Below are 17893 nucleotides of genomic sequence, written 5' to 3'. Positions count from 1 at the left end.
GTAGTGATCCCTCAGCTGTAAGACATGTCAGCCCTCTGATCTTACTGAAGGCCAATATTTCTTTCTTGAAGGCATAGTTTTCAACCAGGTCAACAAGCTGATCTGACTTGCCAAACTATTCCTAGTTTCGAGAGGGAAGAGGTAGCAAGAACACGTACCTGGAAGCAAGGCATAACCACCCTTTTCAGTGGCAACTCCCATCTCGGAGCAGCTTAACCCAACAATATTATGCTGAAAAAGCAACTTGAACACATGCTTTGCTCTGCTAAAGCCACCTCGTTTTACGTCTTCAGTGTTCCCTTGTGTAACTCCCATTAGCATTATGCTTGTCAAAATGTATTTTTGTCAAACACAGCCTGATAGTGCCAGCATCTGGTTAAGCCAACTTCAAACACAACCATTACACTTAGATGAGAAACCTGCATGTGGCAGCAGGAAGCCCGTGGGTCTGTCCTCATGCCCCAGCGAGAGCACTACCCCTACACAGCTGAGGTAAGGGCTAGCTTGTGCTGTGGAGCAAGAAGCCCATGGAGACACGGTTCAGACCATGAGTTGTGCTCCACACTCACCAGTGCACCTACACAGTGTCAGAGCTTCAAGAGCTATTATTTTGTGATCAGCTCCTCTAAGTCTCACCTGATGGCTCAAGACATTCAAGAATTACCTATATATGAATATGCAAGCACACACACAGCATGTACCATAATCTAGGCATTGTATTAACAACATAACCATAACTTCCAGAGCTGCTTCTAGGACAAGCTAAATGCAAACATGCTGTGCTTTTTCCTTATGTTTATGTTGTAGAAGTGTACAACATCAAACAGCAAACCTGACAACTATTAAAGTGATTTATAAACTTCCAGCATGAAATTTTTCATATGATCATTGCTATCCTGTTGTGGGCACCAGAAAATTCTCCCCAACTTTATTCTGGATAGTGCATGTCTGCCAAATGGTTATTGCTCAGAAAGTGTTTTCCATGTGAAATATTTATTTTGTAGCACAGTGAGGATGTATGTAATTCACCAGAGAATTGTAGTGCTGCACCATATCTCACTGAATCAACTTTAATGAGTCATTTCAAACAAAAATTCCTGCTGTGAGAAGCAGAAAAATTAGAACAGTATTGGTTCCCCACAGATGTATTCTTCAGCTCCCAGATTTCCTATTCCAGATATAAAGCCCTAAAAATACTACTGCTTCACTGTAAAAAAAACTTTGAAAGTAACCTTATCAAGCCTAATATATGACAAGATGACAATACTGCTGTTATCAAGACTTCTAATGTACATGATGTGTTTGTGAGTGCATATACACACATGCAAATCACATATATAGGTACCAGTCTCCTCATATAAGGGAGGAGGGTACTAAAACTGGGGATTACAGGAGGAATAAGGCCAGGTACAGTTCTTTGTACAGAAATGGACAAAAATAACAGGGGCATGACCTCAAGCACTGAAGCCTAATGAGAAGTATGAGCAGGACACTTCTCCCCCAACGGTACTGTTACATCCATCTCAGATACACACTGTGAAAAAGGACTTGACGTCCACAACATTACCGCAAGTCCCAGACCCTTGTCTTTCCTCCAGGCCTTTCATCTAGGTCTTAGATCTGCTGACGTGTCAGGGGAAGGCCAAGTAAAGAGGCAAAGGCAGGCATTTTCTTCTCACCAAACTAGCGGAAAAACCCACATCATTTCATGCAGCCTCCTCTTTGTGGGCAAATTCATTGAAAGATGAGAGATGAGAACTGCCTCTGCCGATACGTCTCCACATCAGCTGTGCAGAGCAGGCCATACAGGTGCATGAGCAGGTCCTGGAGTGCGTACTGAAAAACAGGGGTTTTGAACAGGTAGCCTAACCCATGTCTCCCTGAGGGCCAAGCTCTTGATTCCTCTAATAAAGAGGAGATACTTCCTCCTAAGGAAGGTCTGTAATGACACCATAACCATTTTCTTTCTCCTAGTCTGCTTTCACAGGTCTGCTTGTGACCAACTGTAAGCAGGTGCTATTCTGCTTCTTTGGCTACTCATTTTGTATATTCTGTTTCAGTTTAAGAAGTGTCCTCTTGTGTATTATGGTTTTGTGCTGATCGTTCATATGCACTTCTTCCATGGACCTACTCCCACCCCATCCCACTCCTTTGCCCTGACATTGTGCAGGGTATTCTGGCCAACAACAGTGCAATCTCTTGTTATTCTGTACAGCCACTCATTAAGTGCACACTCATCGTGCTGCTGCTTGTGTGCTGTGGATGCAAATGCACTCCCGTCACTGCTAACTTTTATAGTGGTCTCATTCCTGCAGCTAAATGCAGAAGACAAAAGAGAGACGTAGTCACTCTGAAATGCATGCAGCTGTGGTGTCACCCGGACAGCACAACCTGACTGTGGCTCTCTGTCTAGCAATCCTGCTTCCTCTGCCTTTGGGAACTATAACCTGCTCTAGTCCTTTCTGCTGATAGAGTCTATTTTTTACCCTCAGCTGCCATTCATGCATGCGCCATTAATGCGCTGTGGATACACAGCCAACATTCATCCCCCTACTTAGCCAGACATCTGGCAGCTCAGTGGCATCTGACCTCTCCTTCATTCTGGACCAGGCAGCGTGGGCAGGTTTCATTACACTCCCCGCTGCCCCCATGCTGCCACACAGATGGACCCTCCAGACCCTGATGCGGATACCTTGCTCCTGCCTCAGCTCCAGACGTGTTCTTCAGACAGTATATGCAAAAGAATCAACAGCTAATTTCAAGAAGGGAGGAAGGGAGGGGAGTTATTACTATGAAAACAATTTTGTGCTTGCAGGGAAAATACTTTGGATATAAGAACTTCAAAGTAGGGCAAGAGTGATAAGAAACAGATCTCAATCAGAGATTAATTTCCTGCTTTCTATTCAAAACAGTCCTATGTCACAACCAGTGCAGTATTTCTATCCTAGCATGGCCAGAGAGATTTTATCCTAAACACTTACCCATTGCTATAAGCAGAATACGAAGAAATAACAACACACACAATAATTTTTCTGTAAAAGATTTTAAGACCTGCTCTCTCTCTGCTGTTCTGGTAACCAAGCTGTGAGTATAAATTCCCACAATCTACTACCATGATCGCTGAAACTTCTTTCCCTTTGGCTCCCCACTGCCACTTAATCTAAAAAGGAAATCTTAAAACTGTTCTCCTTAGCTATAAACCTGACCTTGTCGACTCTCTTCATTACATTTAGCTCAAGGCTGGTGTTTGGACCTCCCAGTCAAATGTGAGCCAGCTCCCCTCCAGGAATTCAGCCTCTGCTGCACCTCACCCTCCATGCTGCTGGGCTGTGACCCTCACGTCATGGTTGTGTCTTCCCGCAGCTGCCCTCGGTCTCTTTCTGACCATCTCTGGGTTTTTTCTTTGTGAAAATCTCTCCTTAGTTCCTGTTTCTGTTTCATACCTCAGCCTCTGTTTGTGCGTCTCTGTTAACAAAATACACATACATGTCCTAAAATAAAACTTCTCTGGTGTTAGGCTGAGAAGCTAGGTCAAGTTTTTGTTGTACCCAGCTCCATGTCTCCCTTTGTTGCATTATGTTTTAAACTAATTTATAATCTCTTCTTTGCGTTTTAAGGCCTCCTCCCCGTGGCATTTGCTTTTACTACTGTTACAAATGATAAATAATTGTAATCATTATTAATTTATACAGCAGCTTTTGGCTTTGCAAAGTTTGGTCTGAACCACTAAAGTAATCTTTTTGGAGACTGCGAAGAAGCAGTCAAATATCACTGAGTAATGAAATGCAACAGACTAACATGTTTTGAGATCTTACACAGTTTCTTGTTACTTTCTTTGTCCATTTAATAACTGTAGATCTACCCTCAACACTTGGCCTACCAAACTGAGACTAGGATAAAAATCCTCCTTTGAAGTACCCAATTTAACTAGTTTTGCAACTGTGACATGCATAAAGACTAACAGCCACACACTTTCTTTTGCTTAATTTATTGGTATTGACATTCAAAGTACAATACAGTCAACCCCTTTGGCAGTTTGCCTCCAGCACAAAAATCCTGAAAATAAAAAAAAAAAAAAAAAAAAAAAGCGAGCCATGTTCCCTTCCCTAAAATAGGTTCTAGCCTGGAGTGCTGTTCCTATCAGGAAGGAATAACAAAGAAATCTTCAGGGAAATGACTGCACCTAGTCCTCAGCCTGTATGCTGGCTTCAAAATGCAAACATAATAATCTGCATAGTAATACAGCATTTGCAACTTAAAACCAATACGTGCCAACACCTAATGCGACAGCAGGGACAAATCTGGGCTTCCTGAATTGCATGTGGCTTGCAAACAGCCCAGCTATGGGCAGTACCTGCTGCTGATATATTGTGCAATGTGAGGGAGCTGCATGGGCCCAGAGGCTGTTGGATCATGCCAAGCTCCTTGGCGAAAGGAGAAAAGAAACAAGGAAGAGTTTCTGTGGTCAGTGTCATCATGCAATCCTCTTTTCCTAACTGATCCTCAGGTTGCTGCACTCACCTGGCTTAACTGACAAAGAAAATCCAAGCAGGAAGCTCTTACGCCACTGAAGGGAATTGCAAAACCACTGTGGACTTCCAGGGGTTGGAGGGAGCCGTGGAGAAGCCTTTTGATCTTTTCAGAAATCCTCTGCAATTTTGCCTTGCCCAGCTCTTCATCTTGGGGCGATGTCTGTCTCCCACGAACCCCCTGTCATCTCCCATGCCTTCCCCAGTACCTCTCTCCTCTGCTCATGCGCAGACACTGAGAACTCCCATGCAGAGGGCTGGTCATTGCTAACCACCCCTGCTTAACAGGGCTAGGGACCAGCCCGCAGCCCCCTTGCCTCTACTGTGCTCTCATGACCAAGGTGCTAGATGATGTTGCAGGATCTAGTCCTGCCTGTTTGATTATGGGAGCAGCTATCAAGGCAGCAGCAATATTTGGGATATTGGAACTGTGACTAGTGTGGGGGCTGAGGATGACTGCGTAAGGAGGTTAGGGCACTGAAAAATGCAGCACTGCCAATTCCTGCACAACACACTCCTAAATGCCAGTAATAGCAGCTGTGGGCTGAGTGCGGGCACAACTAGCCCTCCCCGCTCCCATGCCATGCACTTCTCCGAGCAGTGCCCCAGGGACTGCCCTGCTCCCAGGACCCTTCCTCACCCAGTTTCATCCATGGGACAGGAGATCGGGCTCCTTAAGGTCTGCTGGAAATTGGCCAGAATACTGTCTGCCATTTGGAGCTCTGAGAAAGTAATTCTAAAATATGGAATCAGGTATTTAATTAGAATGCCAAGGATCAATTCTCCATTCACATCTCCAGTTTTCCTGTCTTTTCTGCAAGGACACATTATTACATACAGTAAGTGAGCCTAGAGCACAGATGAAAGCCATAAAACACCTGTGTGTTGGTGTTTGTGTTTGATGTGTTTGTGTTCCTCTAAGGTTATCTGAGGATGTTCAGGTACACGGATGGAAAACTAGAATACTTTATTATGTCAAATATACTGTTCAAAAAATCGAACACATTGTTCATATTATTCCTTAAGTCAGGTAGAATCTGTTAAAACATTAATGTACCATATGTAAAGGCATAAAGATGAGCATTACAAACCAAGGAAGTTAAAACACTTGACGCAGCGTGTAACTTGGCTTTTTGAAGCAGCATGTTCACAGTTCCACAGCTGTGCAAGCATTCAGTAGTGTGAGCCTTTGTTGAGTTTCCTTGACAATTTTGTCGCTCCCTACCAAAATGCCATGTGCAAGTGCAGGTTAGACGGTTTGAAGAAGGCTTTGTGGGTGTTCTCCGCAGCTTGTTCTGTGACTGTATCTTTTTCGATGGTTACCATCCTATACACACACGTAAACACACGTACACACACACACATAGTTAACTGTACTAGATACACTTCTTAGATAACAGCCACGTTGTCAGTAGAGATGGAACATGCAAGATATGAGCCACAAAGCTACTTTCTTTGAAAAGAAATCAATCACCATGGTGAAGATCTATATGGATGTTCTCCAGGGTAAAAATTTAAAATGGCTCCAGAAATTAAATGAGTGGTTACACATTCTTTCTATTGATTTCTGTATTGGTTTTAGGCTACTACTTACTGAAAGGCACCCAATGCGAACAAGAGCTTGGCACACTTTGAAGGTTATGCCACATCCTGCTTGCTTTACGCACAGAGGCGAATTCAATGAGATTGCTTCTGTGCACAAGGCAGGAAATATTTGCTCCCAAGTTCCTTATTTCCTTGGCAAACTCGTTATAAAACATGCTGCCAGTTCTGCAAGCATTTAAGTACTGAATTTAATTGGGCTGTTTATATAAGCAGGAATACATATTTGCTCAAATGCTGACCAGATCAAATTCTATGCCATAGCTGGAATTTTCATATAAAGTTATGCTTTAAGGAGGTAAGACACTCCTTGCTGAGAGGTAAGACACTCCTTACTGAAAGTCCTCTCCCATTGCTGCAGCAGTAATGGTGTGGGTGAGAGCTACACACCCAGGGGTTTTAAAACTGTATTTCCATACAGCACCTTTCTACTTCCCTGTTGTGAGACTGATGGTTAAAGATAAGCCAACAAGAAGCGCTGGCCTTTCTGGTTTTAATGGACTCAGGATATCCACAATTATTTACATGTTGCATATTCAGCTATCTGGCATAGAACAGGCTGCTGTTAACTCTTCTTGCAGGTCAGCAGGGGCAGAAAAAACCATCAACCTCTCAAAAACAATCATCTGAGATATTTGGCACATGCTTAGCATCAGTCCCTGTATATTGACAAAAAAGGAGCATTATGGTTCCAGACAGCAAGAGAATGACAAAAGTCTTGAGGGAAGAAGACCAAGACAGACGGTGGCCAACAGAATGAAAAGATAGAGAAAAAAGACATTCTTCTGTACCTAGTCTAAGAATGCTCTGATTATTGTACTCAAGTCAGAGTTTGCTGTGGGCCAACACTACATAGGTAAGCAGAACCAGAACTTCAGACTTATCAGAAACGCTCTCACAACCCTGGAACAGCTGTTAAATAAACCCAAAACATGCAGAGTGCTTCCACTGATTCAAGTAGGATTGAGTTTGCTCACATTTAACTTAGTGGAAATATCAGCAGAGTCACAGCAAATGATTTCTAGCTGATTTTTTTCAGGGGTAGAATATTCAGAATCCATCTGCTGGGTAAGGATTAAATAACCCATGCTAATACAGTGTTAACAGTTAGTACTTGACAACATCTGTGAAATTGGCTCTGCACAGAGTTCCTGAAGGGCACGGGTAGGCGAAGTCAAATGCGCAATGTTCATATATAAACTATTGAGACAATAGAAGACCAGCAGCTCACATAATTTTCATCTTAAGTCACCTGGCAAGAAGACTTCCTGCTGTAAAGACCATGAGCTACAGAGGGTTATTACAGACGGGTGTACTCCCAGCGAACCCAGTGCAGCACAACGTCTTTTTTTGTACTTTCTCTGTCCTTGTCTCCTAATTTTCTGGTAAGCAATGGTGGAGGCGTAAGAATCTCCTTCCCTTTGAGCTTCTGCTGCCTTCGGTGTGGTTGAGCACATTGCTTCTAAATTACTTTAACATACATATAATATAGCTGGTACAACTCATTATTCTCCCAGCACCCAGCTGAGTCCTCATTCCTACTCATTCTAATGTGTCTGCTGCATATGCTTTAGTATTGTGGGAGGCGAGACTTCAAACATCCTAACAAAAAGGGTGTCCGCTTTCTGGAGGCAATACTTCACTAAGAGAAGGTACTGAGCAGAGTCTAACTGACATCAGTGAGAACCGTACTTCATGCTTTTCTTGATATTCAGCCTATATTCTCCTTATTTCCTCTTAGCCCCAGTTATAGGCTGTCAAACCATCCCAGCCTCACCTTACCTTCTGAGGGCGTACATTTGAAGGGCAGTCAAATTGTGAAAGTATGCTATTTTACACCAGTCAGAACTATAGCTTATTCCTCTTCATTTCCTTATGTATATGGATACTTCCTTGGAGAGTACTGTTTAGCTAATCTTAGTTTACTCCCAACTTCACATTGGAATGGATGTAAAACATTCTTTCTTGATCTGTTTTAATAAATATTATGGTAGCTTTTTGCACCTCTGTTTAGTAACCCGTAGCGATTTCCAAATATGAAACAGTCCTCTAAATAATTCGTGAAATAACAAAATTCTTAATATGTCTTTTCTTCTTGCTAAAATTTACAGAGTCCCATTACTTCCACAGAGGTTGTTTTTTTAGGATTCAATAGGATTTTAGTTTCAAAACCATGCCAGATGTTACAGGCAGTTCAGTTCAGATGCTTTTGTGCTTTTTTGCTTCTTTATAATTTCAGCTTTCCCTATTTATTTTCTTTCTTTGACATGGAGTAGAGGAAATGACACTTGAGAAATCCCTTAGAGATCACCTGACTTACCTTCTGTGGTTTGAGTTACTGTATATTTGAATAAATTACTTAGGTAACTACTTCATCTGCTAGAAAATTAAGTTTTAAATAAATGGAACTGTACAAGAACAAGGTGATGAAATCTGCAGCAAGCTTTACTGGATGTCTTGATCACAGAAACAATGTTGTGTACTTTGTTGCCTGGGTTTGGGGGGTTTTTTTGCACTCTTTTCTCTTGCGTATTTGGGGTCTTCTGCTCTGAAATGATGATGGAATGCATCTGCCAGAATTTGCATGCTTTTTCTCCATTTTAAGTATTTGTAGTTTCAGACATTGATTGAAACGTGGTTAAAAAATAGTGAAAGAAATCTCAACGTGCATCTTAAAGCAGAATTTCAAACTATGAAATCTGTTGTAGGGGAACGGGAAGTAGGTCAAACAGCATGCTGTGAAGTGTGATTCATCATTTGATGTAACTGGTGCATCATAATATATGTTTCCCACCTGACAAAGGCAGGTAATGCACCTTTACCTGTCCCAGGTCTTTTGTCCTTGGAGTCACAAATCCCCTAAATTTTTTCTTTCACACCGTAGCTAAAGCAAAGCAGTACTGAGGAGCATACCTGCCACAGTTCTGCCTGCCTGAAGCCTTTCTCCATGGCTTCTTCTCTAAACACACATTAGAAGCATTGCAAAGTCAACCTCACAATTTCTAGAGTCCTCCTTTTCTCTTTTTTCTGTTCTCTTTTCTTTTTCTTTTTTCTCTTTCTTTTCTTTTCTCTTTTTTCTTTTTTCTTTTATTTTCCTTTGTTTTCTTTTTTCTTTTCTTTTCTCTCTTTTCTTTTTCTCTTTTCTTTTCTTTTCTTTTCTTTTCTTTTCTTTTCTTTTCTTTTCTTTTATTCTTTTCTTTTTCTTTTTTTCCTTTTCCTTTTCTTTTCTCTTTTCTATTCTCTTTTCTCTTTTCTTTTCTCTTTTCTTTTCTTGTCTTTTTTCTTTTCTTTTCTTAAAAGTATTTGCTTTGTTTGTCTGACATTAAGTTGCCATGTTTCATTTTCTCATACCTAACATGCTTACAATCTGTTTAATTCCATATTTTGATGAAATTGTGAGAAGCTGTGAGCTTACTACATAAAGTGTGCATATCTACAATGTTACCAGAAAGTACTATGGGTACATTTGACGTTCTTACATGATCCTTGTCATTATAACATTTAAAAGTTTTACAGTTGCCTTATAGGGGAAATTCTCTTCCTTCATTCTCCATAAGGAATAAAAATACAGGCAGAAGTCTCCGCAAGTCATTGCAGCTGAGTATTTATTTATCTAAGTCCCACTGAATGCAACTGAAATAAAGTGAAAACTTAGGCAGAATTGTACAGAAAAATGGCTGCAAAACACATAATTGACCCTAAGTCTTTCTGTTCAAAGAAGTTACTTTCTGCACATGCTCAGTCCTAGTTATGACTGCAATGAAGCATAATCAAGTCCAAATTAAATAAATTCTTTGCCTTTATTATTTCTCTGTCCAATCCTCTGTTCCTCTTCAGTCCACATATAATCAGTCCTCCTTTCACCTCCAGTCTGCGCTGCAGACTATAATTAAACAAAGAAAATCTGACATTTATTTATAGTGGAAAAGTGTTTAAAGAACCATTTAGTACATTGACATTTTTGTTTCACTAGTGCAAAAGTTGTCCTTAATATTCCCTTATTCCATTTGCTCTTCCTTCTATGAATTTTAATGCTCTCATCCTCGTTCATACACTCATTCATTTCACATTTCATTTATTGGTTTGACAGGAGCCAACCTCACCTCAGCTACTATTGGACAACACTGCAGGGTCCAGTGAGACCACTTGTCTGCTTCTATTTCCACAAAACATATTCAGAGGAAATTTACTGAGGAAACCACATGCATAATTAAATACTAGTGACCAAAAAAATCTGGCATGTTCTTGACATTAAAAGGAAATTCCTTCAGGGACTATTTCCAGCTAGGTAAGAATTCCTTCTTTGCACTTTCTCAGTACTATGTTGTTATACAGGAGCTCTCTTCCTTGCCGATCCAGTATAACATGGTGGCCAAACTGCTACAGAAAGTTTGCTATATATGTAGCCTTTGAAGTCACATCCAAAGGAATTACAGCCTGAAAGCCATACTCTGTGTTGTGACATAACTAGACACAGCTAAGCGTGAAAAGTGCATGTTTGTTCCTTCTCCGTCAGAGTTTGTGACGAGTCTCCAAAAATCCTCCAAGAAACTGACTTCAGGCTGTACCTCTGTAAGTGTCAGGAGGAAATCTGAAGCTGAGGACAGCAGCCCTTCCAAACAAAAAATGTATGAATGGGCTGATAAAGAACAACACAGAAACATCAGTGTTGGCTCAGTTGCAGGTGGACAGCAACGGACCAAAGATTATTATCTTAAATAGACACTTAAAAAGGGAAGGAAACACTGTGATGACCTTTTCATTTTTTCCTTTACAAACTGACTGGAAAAAGTGCAGAGTATTGTATGGGTCACTGCCTGCTTGTTTTCACTACCATGGTTTTGCTGCACAGAGAGCAGAATGACAAAATTCCCATGCTCAGCTACGGAGATGTCTTTCAGCTGGAAAGGGCAGTTCGGGGGCAGATGAAACAACCTTCGCACGTAGACACTGACCTCAGAGAACAGAGCTGCTACTACTGCAGCAGCAGGTGAAACAGCAGAACTGTTGCCATTTTTATGGCCTGTCCTGGTTTCAACTGGGATGGAGTTAATTTTCTTCCTAGTAGCTGGTATAGTGCTGTGTTTTGGATTTAGGATGAGAATAATGTTGATAGCACACTGATGTTTTGGTTCTTGCTAAGTACTGCTTACACTGGTCAAGGACATTTCAGCTTCCCATGCTCTGCCAGGTGCACAAGAAGCTGGGAGGGGGCACAGCCAGGGAGGCTGACCCACACTAGCCAAAGGGCTATTCCATACCGTATGACAGTATCATGCTCAGTATATCAACTGGGGGAGTTGGCCGGCGGGCAGTGATCGCTGCTTGGGGACATGCTGGGCATCAGTCAGCAGGTGGTGAACAACTGTACAGTGTATCACTTGCTTTGTATATTATTATTGTATTATTATTATTGTTGTTATTACTACTACTACTATTTTATTTTATTTTACTTCAATTATTAAACTGTTCTTATCTCAACCCATGAGTTTTCTCCCTTTTACCCTTCCGATTCTCTCCGCCATCCCACCGGGGAGGGGGAGTGAGTGAGCGGCTGCGTGGTGCTTAGTTGCTGGCTGGGGTTAAACCATGACGTGGCCTAATGCAGAGAATGCCATCCTCCCTCCCAGCTTCTACAGACCGTAGTTTCACCAGCTGTTTACCTAATCCTGACTAATCCTGGACTCAAACCATAGCCTTTCAGGTAGATGAGATGGAAAGCTGAAGCATACACTGTGAGAAAAAGAAAAGCATAATTTGAAAAGTAGATGCTTTTACTCCTCCGTCTGATGCAAACCAGATTACTGAAGTGCTAACTAAATGGAAATATTTAGTTATGAACAGAGCAAATTACTTAAACTTATTGCTCTTTATCACAGTATAAAGATGTGCCCTTCCTCTCTTTTCCTTTCCCCAGAGAAGAGGCACAAAAAAAAGTCTCGGGAAAGCTAAACTTTAAAAAAAAAATGAATAAAGCTATAATAAAAGCTTCACTAGGGAAGTCTTTCAACAGAATTAGAGAGATCTGGATATCTACACCACAGATTTACTCCATACAAGCAACACATACTTTACACTCAAAGATGACTGTATTTCTACTAGAGTTAGCAAAACGTCAAACCTTTGTAGCTCTAAAATACCAGTCTTAATACTGAATTCATGCAATTACTGCTTTGTGTTAAGTAATTAATTTCACGTAAAGCTAAAGATCGAAGATTTGACAGCCCACCAAACTCCAGAGTTTAGGATTAAGTTGTTGTAAGTAGTTTGGAAAGAGTTATCTAAGGCAGGGAAGTACTAGGACTCAGCTCTTCCTGTAAGTTGGTCAGCCTTTATTTTTAGTTTTCAATTGTCAAATTTTTTTTCCCTTTTGTAAAGGAAGTGTAAAGAACTGCCAGTACTTTATTACTTTATTTACAGGTCCAGTATGATACAAACAGGACTGATGATGCTATGTAGCATTCAGACTAGTTCAGCTCCTTCAGCTGGCAAGACCTCTAAGAAAAAGAATAAATGCTAATGCTAGATTTAGTCACTGAAGTTGGCACAGGTTTGTTGATCTCCTATTACCTGAAAAACTGCCCAAGAACTCAGCACCTTGGGTAAAGTACAAGCCACTTTTCCAGATTAAACTTTTAATGCTATTTCCAGATCAGCTCTTTATGGGGTCACTTTGTGGTGTACAACAGCACTCCCTGTAAAAATAGCAACTAAATGCTTCCTTTACTGAAGTGCACAGGAGCAGAGAAGGGGATTAATTTGGCCCTGCTAAATTAGAAAAGCCACCTGTAGTTTCATCTGAAGACCATAAAGACTTCAACACAAATCCTACCCATGCAAACAAAATCAATTCATAGATTAAATCTGTCACCTGTGTTTTATGGACGTCAGGCTATATGGTGGATCCCTATCCTGAGCTACTGCTTGCAGAAAAAAACCTGAAGAAACCTTGTATTTTGAAACTCTTAAATAAAGGCAAGGGAAAGGTGGCGAGGACAAAACCAAAACTTAATATTTAAACAGGAAATATTCCTTGGCTGTATTTAATGCTTTCATTAAAGCTACAGCATACACAAAGTCAACACTTCATGAAGAAGAACACCAGGGCAGAAGGCTCTAACAGGCACATCTCTGGTAGATGATGTCAAAAGCTGAAGCATTCAGAATTTTCTTAGGTGTAATCATTGAGGCGACATCTGTTCTACCAAACTCTGTGTAAGCATGGCACTACCTCGAGCAGACCTGAAACTCGCCTTTAAAATACCAGGTCCTGCTAAGCAGCACTGCTAGTATATCTGCACAGGTCACGAAGGCACCTCCAGACAGCAACAGCCTGTGGTTAGGCCACACGGACCTCTTGGCTGTAGCAGCTGAACTGTAGCAGATCTGAACAAGCAGTGGGCCCTTTTCAACAGAATTTCCTGCCTGCCTGCAAAAGATCTCTACAGACTTTTCATATATGACATAGTTAAACTACAGTTTAAAGAACTATTACCTTTAAGGCTTATCTTTTAAGATTGATGATGCATACTCTGGAAGAAAGGCACATACGTCTGCTGTAAAATTCTGTGGTTTCAGTAAACCTGAAGAAGTTTAATGTGATTGAATCGTGTTATCGTGAGCCTATTAAATTACAGTTTCTGTTGTAAAGAATCAACTTTTTCCCCTCCCAAGTCATTAAGTGAAAGCCCATCATGTTTTAAACAGTTTCAGCTAACACTTCAAACTTTGCAGAGGGAATGCAACAATACTTCTGTCTTAACATTACTTATTATTGATATTAATTAAGGAAAATAAAGATACATATGAACACAAAGCCAGCAGCATCAAGAACAGATTCACACCCAGAGTGAAATGAAAACGGAAACAGAAGCTGGGAAGATGACTGGGTACTGGAACATGAACCAACAGGTAAGCATGGAGTAAGGGGAAGAGGAACAGCCACTACCACCAACTAGCACAGAAAAGCCTTTAATTACCAGCTGCTCATTAAGCAGGTTTGTGAGAGTCTTTCAAGGTTGGAAAGTTAAATTTTCAGAAAGCAAACACCTGCTGGGCCCAAACAGTGACCAACTCTGAGATACTTTTAGGCCCAATTCCTTATTTGGATTGCTGTTTGTCCTGGTCTGGATATCCCCTGTATTGCTATTCAAGATCACATTGAAACAAGAGCAACAAATAGGACTGTCAGTCTCTCACATTTGTAGTCTTTTGCCTATGAACTTGATTTTCCTTATCTCAGCACTGCAAAATTCAGTTTGTGTTTGCTGCCCAGGAATGCACAAGGACAGCAGGAACATGGAATGTTAATGCACAGACCATAAACATACTGCACAGGACTGTAAGGAGAATTGTTCTGAAGGCCATTAAATTCTACCAGCTTTTTCTTATCATGTCCTTTATTTTCAGCATTTGTGTATGTTATTCAGGTGATTCATTCTGTATTTTTATTGCAAGTATTCAAGATGTAGGTAAGATGAGGCACGCAAATGCCTGTTGAATCCCAGGCCTGATCCTGTAAGCTGACATTTCTGCACTGTCTTTCTATCAATGTGTTAATTCTTGCCGAAAATAAAAAAACACATGACAGCAGAACAATAGCGAAGCAATAGTCACATGAGAAGTTTCTCCACTTGCAGTTTCCTCAAACATCATACAAAAGACCGCCATCTGCTGTTGACATCGCTAAGTCTCTGAGTACATATTTTGCATGGCAACAGGCAATACTATTTTACATCGTTACCAAAAGAGTGAAGACCTACCAGGTCTCATTTCTATGAAATCAGTCTGAAGGATAAAATCACGAATAAAATCACTCCCATAGCCTAAAGTAGTGGGTCTACGAGAGATTAATTCCCCCAATTCCAGCGTGTCATGGAATGTATACCTTAATGGTTGTGTAATTTGTCATTCTTGCCAGACCCCTGTTTAACTGTTTCTGCTTAAAAATCAGTCACTTCACTTCAGCTAATCTTCTGTTTTGTTTTCTCTTTACAGCTGCAACTACCCTCTATTTTCTCTCCCTTGCATACCCCTCTCATGCTCCTTACGGAAAAAAAGTCAACATAGGCAGGCTGTAGAGGGATGGGAAACCAGACACAGAATATGCCTTGTCCTTACGGAAGTAAACAGCACAAGAGGCCTAGAACAGCACATCCCCTACAGACCAAGATAATTTGTTTTGTAGCGGAGCCACTAGACTCCAACAAGTATCAAGAACTGCACTCATTTCATTCTGTCTCCCATCATGTGCCTGCTGCCTTCTAGCTACAACGCAGGGAGTATCAGTGCAATTGAAAGAGGGTTACTGACAACATATTCGCTGCTGGCTGCCCTGCCCGTGGCAGCCAGAGGCAACAGTTTTAAAGAAAGGAGTACTTATCGCACTGGTGTGCTGCGTGAGGAAAAGAGACTGGATGCAGGCACTAGTTATCTGTCTTAGTCAGTGAAGTCATGTCAGAACCCACACAGATATAGAATATTGACATCTTGGAGGCTTATTAAAAATAAACAGGATCACTGGGACCTGAAATAGAGCTGAGAGGTACTACTGGGCTATCTCACTCCTGTGTGAGGTATTTAGATCCTAGTATGGTGCCTGTTACCGATTTCACACAGAGAAGATTCTATATAACACTGTAGTTGTATTTAATCTATCCAATTAAAATGGAAGTGAACAGATCATTGTGATGAATACCACAAGAAGCAAATAAGTCTCCTTTAAAAAAATGGCAGTGATAAGGGCTTAGTAAATAAACTTACCATAAATTCACTCTAGGCAAGTCAGATTACTTGTGACTAAGCAACAAACCTCTTTTCTTTGCAAATTGCTTCAGTAAGTCACTCTGTAATCACAAGATAAAATGAAAACCTTAAATTCATAAATCATATGATCTAAACCAACATGGTTAGGTCAGGTTGTGGCTGGGTTCTCTTGTTCCGCTGTCATCTAAGAACTCAAACGCCACCATTCCTGCTCATTCAAATGTGTGTGGCAGAAGAAAAAACACTACCCACACTCTCCCATCTGTAAAACCTGAATAATTTATTCAGATCAACCTTAAGAACTCTCTCAAACTTGACAATATATTAGTGTACAATTAATGACCTCAGAAATCATGCTTTTGGTGCAGAGCATAAATTTAATGGTAAGTACCACAAGATGGTTTTTCACTACTTCAAAGCAGCATATGATTGACGATAAACTTATAAATAAATATTATCAGGATTAAGTACTGCATTTAATTTGTATTTAGTTTTGAAAAACTCCGGATTGCTAGGAAACAATCTCTGTCTGACAACTGTCATAATTAAAAACATTCCTGGCTGAAGTAACACAATGCAGCAGTGTATTTTTAAAAGAACTGTGCGTCTTGAGTTTCTGTGAAAGTATTAGTATCTTCCACACAAGAAGTGCAAGATGATATCACAGCACACAAGAAAATCAGTGGTTTCAGTCTCAGTTTTTCTGGTAACAATATTTAACTGTTTTTAAAATTTAGCTTTAAAACAGGTATCCACTATTGGTTTTCAGAGATGTCATTACAGGATATTAACCTTCTGGGGAGAAGGGCATATTTTCCTCAGGATTCATGCTTTGTTGTTGGTTTATCAAAGTAAGGAGTGTTATCTTGTAGCAGATCTTTCCTGGGTATGAGCACTGCAATAGAAAAAAGCCTATAAGAATATAATCTTATGGAAAATAACATTTAAAATTCTAAAGTTGTTTTTATATTTACAAACAAAAAATCAGGTTACTACACAAAATCAGGTTACTAAAATGAGAATCTGAACTTCTGGTAAGTGTACAAGCAGCATCATGGTATCAAATCAAGACAAAACTATACTAGAATTTTTACCTTCTGCTGGTCAGAATATTGCCTTCCCCTTTTTCCTTTTAAAAGCACTGAAAATATTTTAATAGCGTGAAGAATCCATAAAAAATGGTGAAGTGTTGCAGTAACTTTTAGCAAGAGAAAGAACAGCAATTTTATCATGCCTGAGTCAGATTATGTTTACTTCAACAGGTCCAAAAATGAATACTAAATTTGACTTAGCCCTCTCCCTCAACATCCTGGAATCTGATCTGTAACATTCATCTTGTCACAGGAGACCAACAGGAAAAGAAAGCATCAAATGAAAGTTACGGCCACTGTATCATCACAGAAATGCACTGTGTTAGGGTTTGTCTAATTATACACCATTTTAACCTCTTCCCAACTCTTAAGTTCTTGCCATCTAGCTCTTCAGAAATCAGTTTGTCCTTTCTTCATGAAGGGAAGGAGCTGTGTCATGTCAGATTTGCTCCATCAGCAAAAACTAAAGCACAAACACCTGAAATCATAATGCTGTATTTTGACTAGGTCAGACAGTTGCGAAAGGTACAGTAAACTTGTAAAACTGTGTGTGTTTGTGTGCGTGTGTGTGTAGTGAGTCCCATTCTGTCCAAAGTCTGCCGATATCCCATATCTTATAAGAAAGAAAACTGATTTTACTGAAGGTATGTTCCTTTTGCATCCGTGTACTGATACTGACGCATTTAGTAACTTTCTAAGAGCTTTAAGTAAAATTTCAATTGCATTTCTCTTAGATAAAATATATGTAAGTTTATGACAAAACATGTTGATCTACACACCTAGAATAGGCACATGAAACAGAAATAAAGAAAAACAGAATTGGATACAGAGTATTGAAAAACAGAAGTCCAAATAAATAAAGATGGAAAGATTAATTTTTACCCTTTCTTTTCAAAGCTAAGTTTA

The 17893-nt window shown here is 40.3% G+C and overlaps 1 protein-coding gene across 10 annotated transcripts in view; it reads right to left on the bottom strand.

Annotated features, from left to right (window-relative positions):
• The window catches only part of LYRM7 (LYR motif containing 7), a 48820-nt gene that overhangs the window by 15523 nt on the left and 15404 nt on the right, over window positions 1-17893 (bottom strand). For 3 of the 10 annotated variants that reach the window (XM_087742793.1, XM_087742790.1, XM_087742792.1), the window contains one exon: window positions 16158-16791. In XM_087742793.1, coding sequence (XP_087598919.1) covers window positions 16715-16791 — 77 coding nt within the window. In that variant the 3' untranslated portion in view covers window positions 16158-16714. Of the gene's footprint in view, window positions 1-4097; window positions 5857-9577; window positions 15977-16157; window positions 16792-17893 lie in introns of those variants that run through there. The other 7 variants (XR_015701146.1, XR_015701150.1, XR_015701145.1 and 4 more) reach the window with 4 other exon arrangements.

The sequence above is a fragment of the Nipponia nippon genome, unplaced genomic scaffold, assembly GCF_047370975.1.
Source record: "Nipponia nippon isolate SJK-2023a ecotype South Korea unplaced genomic scaffold, ASM4737097v1 scaffold_8, whole genome shotgun sequence".
NCBI lineage: Eukaryota > Metazoa > Chordata > Aves > Pelecaniformes > Threskiornithidae > Nipponia > Nipponia nippon.
Note: the sequence above shows the minus strand (reverse complement) of the source record. Positions and strands in the feature narration are given on the sequence as shown.